This window comes from Solenopsis invicta, chromosome 2 (assembly GCF_016802725.1).
Source record: "Solenopsis invicta isolate M01_SB chromosome 2, UNIL_Sinv_3.0, whole genome shotgun sequence".
Classification (NCBI taxonomy): Eukaryota; Metazoa; Arthropoda; class Insecta; order Hymenoptera; family Formicidae; genus Solenopsis; species Solenopsis invicta.
Window position 1 is genome coordinate 10,185,001 of NC_052665.1, and position 12,576 is coordinate 10,197,576.

General features: G+C 29.1%; 1 protein-coding gene across 5 annotated transcripts in view; it reads right to left on the bottom strand.

The window, feature by feature from the left end:
• Nucleotides 1-12,576, bottom strand: part of LOC105193767 (transcriptional regulator ATRX) — a 37,774-nt gene that overhangs the window by 20,914 nt on the left and 4,284 nt on the right. For all 5 annotated transcript variants that reach the window (XM_039457343.1, XM_039457337.1, XM_039457347.1 and 2 more), the window contains 5 exons: nt 4,198-7,275; nt 3,192-3,529; nt 578-702; nt 264-397; nt 1-192 (listed from right to left, as the gene is read on the bottom strand). The exon at nt 1-192 is cut by the window's left edge and continues 69 nt beyond it. In XM_039457343.1, the coding sequence (XP_039313277.1) occupies nt 1-192; nt 264-397; nt 578-702; nt 3,192-3,529; nt 4,198-7,275 (3,867 nt within the window). The remainder of the gene's footprint in view (nt 193-263; nt 398-577; nt 703-3,191; nt 3,530-4,197; nt 7,276-12,576) is intronic.

Genomic DNA, 12,576 nt, shown 5'->3' on the forward strand with positions numbered 1-12,576 from the left:
AACTTCTCCTTTTCCTTCCTCACGACGTCTGAATCGCTTGAATGTGCTTTAAATTCACTTGAAGCTTTAGAAGAATCATCAGAAGTGCAATCCGTTATTTTGATATCCGAATCTGAATCGAAAATTCTTCGCCCGGTCTTCTTCTTCTTCTTTTTAGATTTAAACACTTTTTCCTCGTCGCCAGAATCGCTGCTACAAAAAATTAAAAACAAATATATATAATGTGAACATGTTTCCAGAGTAAAATAAAACAAGTAACTTACTTATTTTCTTTAGATTTGTTTGCAATTTTTTCTTGCTTCTTCTCCCATTTTTTCTTTTCAACATCGGAATCGGTATCGGAAAATTTCTGCGTTAATAACTTGTCTCGTCTCCAATCGCTTTTGTTTTTCTTGCTCTAAAACATTTTAATCAAAAATGGAAGAGAATTACGCTTCTTGTAAAATTTATATGTAACAGTGATCATAATAATCAATAATTCAAAAATATTTTTTAATTCTGACTAGCAATTTTGATTCCGACTGATAATTTTCTTCTTATATTTCATCTTTCATTAAACAAGAAGGAAATAGCTTACATCATCTTGTTTTGAAGTTTTCTCTTCAGACTTCTTTTGATATTTCTTCTTGTTTTCTAATTTTTCTTCATTTTTATCGTAATTTACGCTATCACCGCTATGAACCATCACTTCATTTTCTAAATCTATAACATATTATATATTATATATATAAATAATATGTAAACACAAATACAGAATGTGTACTCAAATTTTGCAAAGAAATTTTTTTGAAAATATCGTTTTATTCAAAATTTCACGTAAAATTAAAAAAAATTTAATGCAGTTTTCAAATAAATTAATTTTATCTTTTAATGTTCCTTAAACGTACAAAGAAAAGTCACTTTAAATATTAAATTTTAAAAAATACTAAAAAAAAATAATATGAACTAACAAGGGGAAGACCAGGTGAGAGACCCTGGGATTTTGATCCCAATTTTTTTAGTTATTCTGGAAACGAAAAAAAAGTTTACATCTCCCGGCGTTTCATTGAATAGTTTCGAAATAATAAATTTGTGAAAATTGTCCATACCGCGGCGCGCCATATGAGCCTTCCCGGTAACTGTTCTCGCAACCAGTGCAGTCGGCTCCGTGCGTTAGGTGCTTGCTTCACAATCGTAAGATCCGAGTTTGCTTCCGGATGTGTGCATTTTTTTTTTTTTTAATAAATGTATTTATTTATCTTGATGATATTAATATAATATGCAAATTTCTAAAATAGAAAATTTAATTTAATATTATTTTCTAAACTTCAATTTAAATTTAATTTGAAGGGAATTTAAATTCAAGTAATAATATTTAAAATAATTAATAGGTAATAATAATAATGTATAAGTTATTTGAAATGGATAACATATAAAGGCAACGTATCTAAATTTTTAAATTGTTTAATTTAAAATTTAATTGGAAATAATATTAACAGTATTTTAAAATTCTAGTTTTTAAAATAATTAATCATAAAAGAAGATTAATAAACAAACATCTGATTGTGAATGTGAATGTAAATACTTTTATTACAAAAGTTAATTATTTAAGTATTGCAGATTTTACTTATATATTATTATTATTATTACCTATTTATTATTTCAAATATTATTACTTGAATTCAAATTCCCTTCAAATTAAATTTAAATTGAAGTTTAAAAAATGATATTAAATTAAATTTTCTATTTTAGAAATTTACATACTATATTAATATCATCAAAATAAATAAATGCATTTATTAAAAAAAAAAAAAATATTGCACACATCCGGGAACGAACCCGGATCTTACGATTGTGAAGCAAGCACCTAACGCACGGAGCCGACTGCACTGGTTGCGAGAACAGTTACCGGGAAGGCTTATATGCCGCGCCGCGGTATGGCCAATTTTCACAAATTTATTATTTCGAAACTAAGGCCTATTCGATGAAACGCCGGGAGACGTAAACTTTTTTTGCGTCTCCAGAATAACTAAAAAAATTGGAATCAAAATCCCAGGGTCTCTCACCTGGCCCTCCCCTTGTAAATGGTATATGACGATTTGTCTGTAATAATCTAGCTCACTAAAAGTACAAAACAAAAATCATGCACTGAAAATGTAGTTATATTAATGAGAAATCTGGTAGCTTCAATCAGTACGTCTGGTCAAAAAACGGACAAATTAGAAATCTTGTAGGAATTAAGTAAAGTTTGTCAAACATTCTAATAATAAACTTTTGAGTTCTATTATAATAATCAAAAATTGTACTTGATTTTATCAAAACCCCTCAATCATTTCATGTCTTGTTGATATAATAAAATCATCTTTCTCGATATGATTAAACACACGACGCTAAGTTAGAACACTGTTCTGTGATGTACAATGTCTTTTATTGTCATTGATTTTTGATAAAAACTCACAAGTCACACGAGAATGTACATGAATGTATACGTATATGTATGCCATATTTATTGCTAATCGATTGTTGGCATTTTGTATCAAAAAATTAGAAAAAACCAATAAAAATAATAACTTCGTCAGAGAATAACAGAATTTAAATTTAAAAATAATTTCCCAAAATTTCTCTAAATAAAATTCCACGAATATGAGTTTCAAAGAGAGAAATTTCTTAAAAATTCCAGATTTTTTCATTTTTTTTCCCCGATACTACTCTAAAATAATATAATACTAATGATTTTACCATTATTTTAACATTAAAAGAGAAATGTTGCTGGGTGTATATTATAACAGAATTGTTAGATTTATAAGAATCTAAATGAAACAATTGAATAAAAATAATCTTAATTATAAATATAAAAAGACAAATCTAATTGGAAAAAAATATCGTTCGTTTCTTTATACTGGCGAATTTTTGAGAAATCAAAAGTTTATAAACTGCAGTGTAAAATTAAAATATGTTGATGAATTAAACATCGAAAATGTAAGTGACAAAAACTTATTTCTTGTTTACTCGTAGAAAACTCATTTATGGCCTGATCCTATATAAATTTATTGACTTTGAGAGAAATTGATAAAAGAGGACATTCAATCTTTTTTGAAAGTCGATACAAAATTTATTAAAAATCGAGAGGACATTGTATCGCGTACTTAGAACGCACTACATTTAAAGAAAGTCTCATGCATATTTCTCCATTAGTACTTTAAATTGCTTACCATTTGAATCAGAGGAATTTAACAGATTCTCTTTTGCGATTCTATCTGCTTCTGATATTAGAGCTTCATTAGACACAAGCATATCGTCTATATTATTTATTCGACGAATTGGCTCTTCAGTATCGGAATCCGTTTCTACGGTTGTAATAACATCGCCATTCTCTACTCTTTCCAAATGATCCATCAGAGACTCCTCTCTGACTTTTACCTTTCCTTTTCGAGTTTTATTCAAGCTTTTCGAAACTTTCGAATACGAGTCGTCGGAATTCGTCGATGAATCGGAATCTTTCGTTGCATTTTTTGAATGTTTTTTCTCGAGTTTATCCAGATTAATGAGACTGTAAAGGGCAATGAAAATAAGGTACTGTGGATAGTAACTAATTAATACATAAATTAAAATTTGTCACATGAGAAATTTATTACATAACAAACTGTGTCTATTTCAATTAAATATTTACGAGAAACAATATTAAATTTATAATGTACAAAGACTTTAATCCGCAGAAATTATATCCCAACAAATATGTATATATATAAATAAGTACGTTAAAATTATTACTAGAGTTATTATAAGATTAGTAGAATTGAACATTTTTCATTTATATGTAAAAAATTGTCAATTTGAGGAAGAATGCGTGTTATCCGAGTGAATCTTGTGTTTATTACATTTTACGATCGTATCAAATTAAAAAAATTAACAAAATAACTGCTGTAAAAGTCTTCATTAGATTTTTCAGGCAAACTTCATCTGACACCCTGTATATATACAATATATGTATATATACACATACACACACACGCACACACAAACACACAGACATATATAAATTTTTTGCTACTTTAATATAATCATACCATAGAGCTTAAATAAGTATATAATTCTATAAGTATATATTATAATTCTATCATATACTTATATACTTGTGACTCTAATATCAAATAGTAATTTAATTATCTCAAACGATGCAAGACAATAGACATAGGTTTTAGGGAAAATTCTCGATACCTTTTGAATTCCTTATGTTCCAGATACTCTCTTGACTTTTTTAAAGCGCGCGAATAGCGTTTAAGAACTTCCACTCTTAATCGTATTAAATGAACTTTGCAAGACATTCTCAATTTCTTATCGTTTCTGTAGTAAGAATTTTTGTCGAGTTTAAACTTTTTCTTCTTGAGTCTGGAGACCATAAACTCACTATCATTCTCAGGTTCGCTATTATGTTTAGTGCTGCTCGGAGTATATGTCGTTTCGGATAGAATCGACGTGGAATTGGAGTCTTCGCTGGAGGATGCTAGGAGCTTCATTTTCGCTAAGTAATTTTTTTCAGAAGAATCCAATTCGGATTTCTGATCGGTCAATTTTTCCGAAGACTTCGACGACAAGAGCGCGGAATCGTCCGAATTTGATTCCAAAAGAGCTTTCTTGGCGGCCTGTTCTTTGTCAAAGTCCTCGTCCGAGGAGTTCATCTTTCTGCAAAATATTTTATCCTGTCGATCATCACAGAGTTTTCTTGATGACAACGACACAGGCGCAAAATCGTCCGAATTCGATTTCAAGGTCTTCTTGGAATCCTCGTCAGAGGAACTCATTTCTTGGCCTGATCTGTTATCTAACTGATCATTACTAAGTTTTTCCGACAATAATGACAAAGATTCACAATCGTCTGAAGTTGATTCTAAGAGAGCTTTCTTAGCGGCTTTTTCTACTTTAGTAGCCTCGTCCGAAGAACTAATCTCTTTATGAAATCTTTTACTCAATCGATCATTACTTTCTTTTTTGTTTTGAACTTTTATTTCAATGGTACAATTTTCATCTTTTTCAGCGGCAGTGTCCGCCTTCTTTATAAACGCCGAAAGCTTTACCGTATTGATACTATTAATATCGAAATCACTGTCTTGTGCTCCATTTTTCTTTCCAGTTTGAGTAGTATCATTTGCGAGTGAATCTTCAGTTAGCTTGGCTAGTTTTTTATCAGGAAGAGTGTCCACTGTGTCGGAATCTGTTGCCAACAAAGCTTTCTTCGCCAACGCTTCGCCCTTGTCCGACGTGTCCGATGTGTCGGAATCTGATGTCGCCAGTAGATTTTTCTTCGCCAACGCCTCAGCGTCGTCGAGAGACTCGTTGTCGTCAGTATTCAATTTTTGTGATGTCTTTGATTCATCGTAAATTTCCTCATTGGTTGCAAGTTCCACTTTTTCCCAATTATCTCGACTCGATAAATTTTTCTCTCCTTCGTTATTGTAGATTGAAAGAAGCGCCTTCTCTTTTTCATTTGGAACTTTATCGTGCAAGGAACTCTCGCAAGATTTTACAGATTTATCTTTAGACATATGCGAAAGCTCTCCTTCATCAATGCTTGTTTCTACATCTAATATAGCTTCGGTTTTACTCTTTTCTGTATCGTCAAACATATCATCCAGTGACTCGTTGATCATATCATTCCTATTTGTATTTAAAGCCACTTGCTTATCATTAGAATTTGTATTTTCATGCGTCTCATTATTACTTTTATCGCATTCTAAGAACAGTTGCTTTTTATTCGATCGTACTACGCCGTCCTTCTTCTCTTTTAACGTACCTAATACAGGAGAAACAACCAGATCGTCTCGATCATTACTAGCACTCTTATCGTCATTCCTCAATGCAATTGACATCCTATCTTCATTGTCATTATTAATTCTGTCATTATTTACACAATTTTCCGTTCTCGATGCATCGGTTGCGTCTTTGCGCGGAGTCGTCCGCAACTTTCGCGGAGATTCTGCTTCATTCGCTGAAAATATTTCCTCGGTATCGCATTCGGACACGGCTGTTTTGTCTTCATCCCTCTTACCGGAAACGTGTTTACTCTCGCTTACCGTGCTCTTTTCGTGCTCTTCCGAGTATTGCTCGTTATCGCTAGCTACTTTGTTCGATTGCCTAGAGCATCTTTTCCTAATCTTAATCCTCAACTGATAAGCATCTGTCAAATCCTTGTGCCTCTTATCCAACATTATCTTTAACTTATTGACTTTTTCCGTAGACTTTTCTATAAATTGTTCTACATCCTCTTTACCATGCAGCTCTACAGTCTCTATACACGTCTGAAAATTCGAACAAAACTTTTTGCAGTCTTGTAAAATCTTCTTTATATCATCGAGATTCCGAATCAATTGTTCGTTGCTATCATTTAAACTCACGTCATTCATGGAATTCTTCCCGCGGGGTGATTTGGTATGATCTATCTCCAAGTTCGCCAACGGCCTCGCAGAATACTTGCGATTCACTTTCTGAAGTTTTATCTTTTGAAATTCCTTACCAGAACTATTATCCGAATCATTTTCTTTAATTTTAGAAAGTTGTCGCTGCATTGATGATTTGCCGCGTTTCCGTTTGTCTTCCTGCATTTTCCTTTTACTTTGCTTTTTATGTTCCTCGTCTTCGGATTTACTGGTCGAATCATATCTCTTCGTTTTATCTTTTGACTTTGCGCTGTAAAAATTATCCATTTTCCTATTTTGTTGTTTGGTATCCTTTGAAATTCTCTTGAGTATACTTGACACTCTGTTCGCTGTATCATCCTCATCATTTTCGCTATCGGAGGAACATGTGCAAGTATTTGTTTTACGTCTCGCTGTTTTTACAGATCTAGCATTACGTTTAATTGTACGTTTCTCTACAATTGGTTTAATCGACGATGCATCGGTAGAATCATTATCCGAGTCACTAGATATATATTTCTTTTCTTTAATCGATCGTAAAGCTTTCGGCGCAGAAATAGATTCCCGTGTGGATTTTGACATTTTAACCCTTTCGCTTTTACTTTGATTATTTCTTTTATGAGAGACAGATGAATTTTCGCTGGAAGAATCTGTTAGTTTGATTTTCAGTATTTTTTTCGGCTGAACGGAACTCGCATCATGATTCGTGTAACGATTTGTTTGCATGGTTCTCACGGTGACAAATGACTTTTCGGAAGAATCGTCATCCTCTCTGTCACATAGTATCGAGAGATTTCTTCGCACCTCTTTGGCTTTTTCTATTCGTTCTAACTCAGACGGTAAAACACGTTTTTCACTCTTGGAACTTCTCTTGCTACCCTTTCTGAAACAGAAGATCCATTCCACATGTATATCTTCTCTCTTTTCGCTCGTATTTGAAGTATTTGTGTATACATGCATATCTCCCAATTCTTCTTTAACTTGTTTATCTTAAACTTTTTAGTATCTGTCAGCCAGTCCTGTAGCTAAAAAACGTGATTTTATTTTGCTCTTCATTCTTTCGCACATCTTGCTTATACAGAATTTTTTTTCTCTATCAAATTATGTTATTATAACAGAACGGACCAACAGTATTAATAAGACATTAAATTATACATAAAATTATAGAATGATGCATGATATATTCTAAACATTATTAAAACATGCATCTTAATCTCTAAGAAAATTACTAATTCATCGTTACTTATGAAAACTTGATTGTATTTTAGTTTCATAATGCAATGCATATACAAATAACTAATAATATATGAATCTATATTCTGTGCACATACAGTCTTAATCAAAAGTATTAAGCTTCTATTTTAAAGTAGTTTTAATTGGAGAGATTTAAACAGAAATTAAAATGTGAATTGCAATAGCTTACAAAACTTTTTTTAATTATTTTTATCTAGAAATGTATTTCTTACAGATTTTTGGATATTAAAAACGGTACGTTAACAAGGAACGTTTGCCAACCAAAAAATTAAAAAAATTCTGAAATTTTGTGTACAGATAGAAGAGTTCATCCAAAACACAAAAATATTTTTTATTTGTGCCAGTTTTCAGTTTAAGAGGATAAAACATTCTTTTGAAGAAAATCGGTTTTTTTCTTTCCTAACGATTATCGTCGAAACTATAAAAAATAAAAAAAAATGTTCTGAATGAAAATTGAATGGCTCGAAGAGTACTTTACAATAATTTTTAAAAAATATTTTTTAAATTATTTTTTATACTTCCCCCACTATTTCACATTTGTTGTTTAAAATTTCCAAATATTTTAATGACTGAATGTTTATTTTTATACAAATCTAACCATTTGTAATAAAATGTCTTCCGGATGTACCATTCTTGAAAACAACGAACTCTTTATACCCGTATATGCATGATGTACGTACCTGTTCGTGCGCTCGATTTTTCCGCGGTAGTCCTATTCTGTAACTTCATAACAACAATATCACCAGCTAGGGATATCGGTACGTGTCGTTGCGCGGTTTTTCTACCATATATAATATCTGCGCAACGACGATGTAACGATATCCCTAGTTGGTGATATTGTCGTTACAAAGTTACAGAATAGATCTATTGGAACGGATTCGTCTCATACGTATTATGTGAAAAAGCATTGAAGACAAATCAGTACGGTATAATGAATATTAAAATTAGAGAATATTAAATTTTTTAAATAATAATTAAAATAATAAAATAATGAGGTTTTTAAACTCGACTGTTAAAATCAGTCAAATATTTTTAGCAATATCAAAGTATGTACGTAATACTTTGAACAATTAAAAACGAGTTATGAATAGAGAAATTATTATTTTTGCAAAATATCGTTTATTTAATTTTGATTGTAGAACAGCTGATTGCAATAGTCAATGTATTTTTTGACGGATGTTAGGTAACCCGAAAATTCAGTAAACTTAAAAAGTGTGCAAGTAAAATAGTTCACAAAAATATTTTGTGCTCGTACCAAATTACAGCCTTAGGAGATGAAATCATTCAATGAAGAAAATGTACATTTTCTTTTCGGCGAAATAACTATCGAGAATAGTGACACGTATAAGAAAATGTTTAAACGGAATTACATCTCGTTTTTTTTGCTCTACGCAACTACGTATAGATAAGAATCAAAATATTCGTGTTATTCAAGTTATATTATACAATTATACAATTACACAATTTTATATACATTTAGAAAAATTTATCATAAATTACACTACATGTGTATCGATAGCAATAAACTACAAATTATGATATAAATATATATGATAAGCCTTCACCATGACAGACAGAAATCTTAACAAAACTAACTCTGTAATTGATTTCTTTCTAAAATGGTTCAAAAGTAAGATACAAAAAAAAAAAAAATTCCAAGATGAAAAAATCTTAAAAAATGCTATGTTAGCGTCAGCAACATCAAATTAAATTGTTACTTTAATTCTATGATATTGCTTATTCTAATTCAATCTAAGAATTATGTTTGAATCCAAGAGTAACGGCACACATTCCAAAAAAGTCAAAAATTGTATGTAAAATCACAAGGAATATTATTTCAGTGCTAAGATTCTGCTATATATTGTGTATACACGTGCGCGCGCGCGCGCGTGTGTGTGTGCGTGTGTACATATATGAATATTTTGTAAAAATGTGTTAATATTATCTTGAAATTATAATCAAGTCATGAATGTATTGTTTATCTTCTATAAAGTGTATCTTTTTCAATATATGTAATATAATAAAAAACGAGATAAACGTGTGTGTGTGTGTGTGTGTGTGTGTGTGTGTGTGTGTGCCTATCTCGTTTTTGATTATATTACATATAAAGTGCGGTTTAGGTTTAATTATAAAAAAAAAAATACATTTTATAGAAGAGAAACAATACATTCATGACTTGATTATAATTTCAAAATAATATTAACACTTTACAAAATATTTTAGAAAATATGTTTTATAAAATATATTAATCATAATAAAAAAAATCTTTTTACACATTAAATCTTAATTATTTCAGTAATTTGACGTGCAGATAAAATTTAGCATCCAATTTTTAGCATCACATTTTTAGCATCCAAAAATCTATAAGACCTTAATAATACTATAAAAACATCTTATGTGATTTAAAATCATTTTTTGCTGCAAACTAGTGTTATCCTTTGTTTCAACAACCTTTTAAACTTATAAATAATGCCAGTAACTAATAGAAAATAATAGACATGAAAAAATTCTCAATGAAAATTATAGGTGCCTAATACTTTTGGGTTCTGTACATATAACCAAAATATTATAATAAAAAAATATATATCCAAAAATACATATTTAAATTAATAAATGTACAAAGAGTTTCCTACAAAAACCAAATATATTTTTCTTTAAATCTGAGTTACGGTATCAAATAATTCTCTATCAATGTCATATCGCGAACAATTTTATTTTAACAAGAATCAAACAGAAAGCGAGAAATAAATGTAAATAAGTAGTAAATATAAAATTCCTGTAAGAATCAAATAAGTTCAAAGATTTTTTTCTTTTAAATAAGTTCTTAAAATATTAATCAAATCTTAAAACTTTGTTCTTACATCCATGATATATCCAGAGAAAAATTACTATATTTATGCAAAGAAACATAAAATATGTTTTTTATTAAGAACAATTCATTTGTAAAAGGACGACAGATAAAATGGACCGATTTTAGCTCTCGGAGTAGCAAGTAAAAACTAGAGGTATATTTTTTACAATTTTAGATCTGATTATAATCTGTAAACAATTTTAATTTATCAAAAATATATATAAACATATGTTAACAAGTATGTTAGTCTAAAACTATACTATATTAAAATACAAAATACTCTAGAAAAGTTTTCAACAAGCGTAATAAACAACAAGATTTAAAATAATTGATCCAGAGATTTAGAATAATTTTTATCGATAATGCTTTTGTTTTTAAATATTAATAATTTTTTTCTTTTATTAGGTAGAGAACCTAGACTATTAAAGATGAGAGCATTATCACACAAAAACACAAATTAATACGTTCGTAAAGCTCAATAATAATTTATGATACTACATGTTTAATAGTTTCATGTGCGTATTTTAATACTTTCTCAACAAATTTTAATTTTTTTTAAAGTCAGTGCCAGATTAGTAGTTAAAAATTTAAAAAAAAAAAAAAAAACATTTTTATTTATTATTTCGAGTGCTAAAATCGGCCCATTTACCCATCGCGTCTTTGTAAATAAAAAAGGAAAACATATTGCTTTACATTTTAAATATTTTCTCCTTCAGCTTCATATTTTAATATTTCGCAGTTTCCACCACCATTATAAAATTCATGTTATTTTTCAAAAGACAATAATGTCTCGCGTGAAGTGAACGTACAGCGCAAAACTGTATGCTTATACTATATGTTTATACTATATGTTTATACTATATGTTTATACACAAGACAATAACTTGCGAGCAGACAAGATTATGGGAGTAAAAGAAAGAAAATGTAAAATATTATGAAATAAATACACTGAAAAAACAATATAAGACAATATAGTATCAAATTAAATTTAAAACTAAAACATTCTATTTAACAATTATAATTTCATACATAAACAAGAAATTATAATCTTGCTTATTGCTATATCTTTTATTAGTGCGCTTTAAGGCGATGCTGGAGTCGTCTGTATACGCCGATTGATAAATCTTCTTATTGAAGACACGGATTAAAAAATCCTCTTACAGAATAAAAGTACAGACAATAATAAAGAGTGATGGAAACTGTAAAATAATATTGCAATATTACTATAAACTTTCGATAACATTAAAATGTCTGCAATTTTAAACCTGAAAATCACCTTTCTGACGTTTCAGACTATTTGGAATCATTTCGATCGTCTATCAAGAATTAATTTTATTACGAAACGCAACACCAGCACTTTTCATTTTTGCCAATTACATTAATTTTACTGATAGATACCAAACTCATTTTTAAACAGAGGATTAGAAACCCACAAATATTTATCATTTATATATAAATAATAAAACTTACTCATATATAATTCAATTTTCTTTACAGAATTTAATAATTCTAAATTTCAATAAAATATATTTTTATTGTAATATTACAATAGTCAACTAAAGAATATGATAATTTTGTGATAATACCATTAAACAATTATAATTCTTACAATTAGTTAAAAGATATTATTTTCTAAATAATTCCAATATCTTTTTTTTATAGCGTTTTCTCTTCACTCACAAAAATTATTACTAAAAAATATTTTTCTCGATAAAAACAAAATTCTTATGTAATAATCATAAAATTCTTCATAAAATCAAGTTATGTTTTACAGTTTAATGCTATAAATCTGATTTCAGTATTTAACATTTCAAAAATAAAAATATTCTCAAAATAAGAATGTCCTTTCTATTAAAGAAATAATATTCTTGCTTATATACAAAATAATGACAATCTTCCCTTAAAAAAAAAGTGGATAAACTTGTTTCAATAAACTAATTACCGATCAGTAACTGATTAGATTTCGTCAGTTAACTGATAAAATATCATCAGTTATTGATCAGTTTATTGAAACAAGTTTATCAACTTTTTTTTCAAGAGTTGATTATATATAATTTAATTTTCTTTAAAAAATTTGAT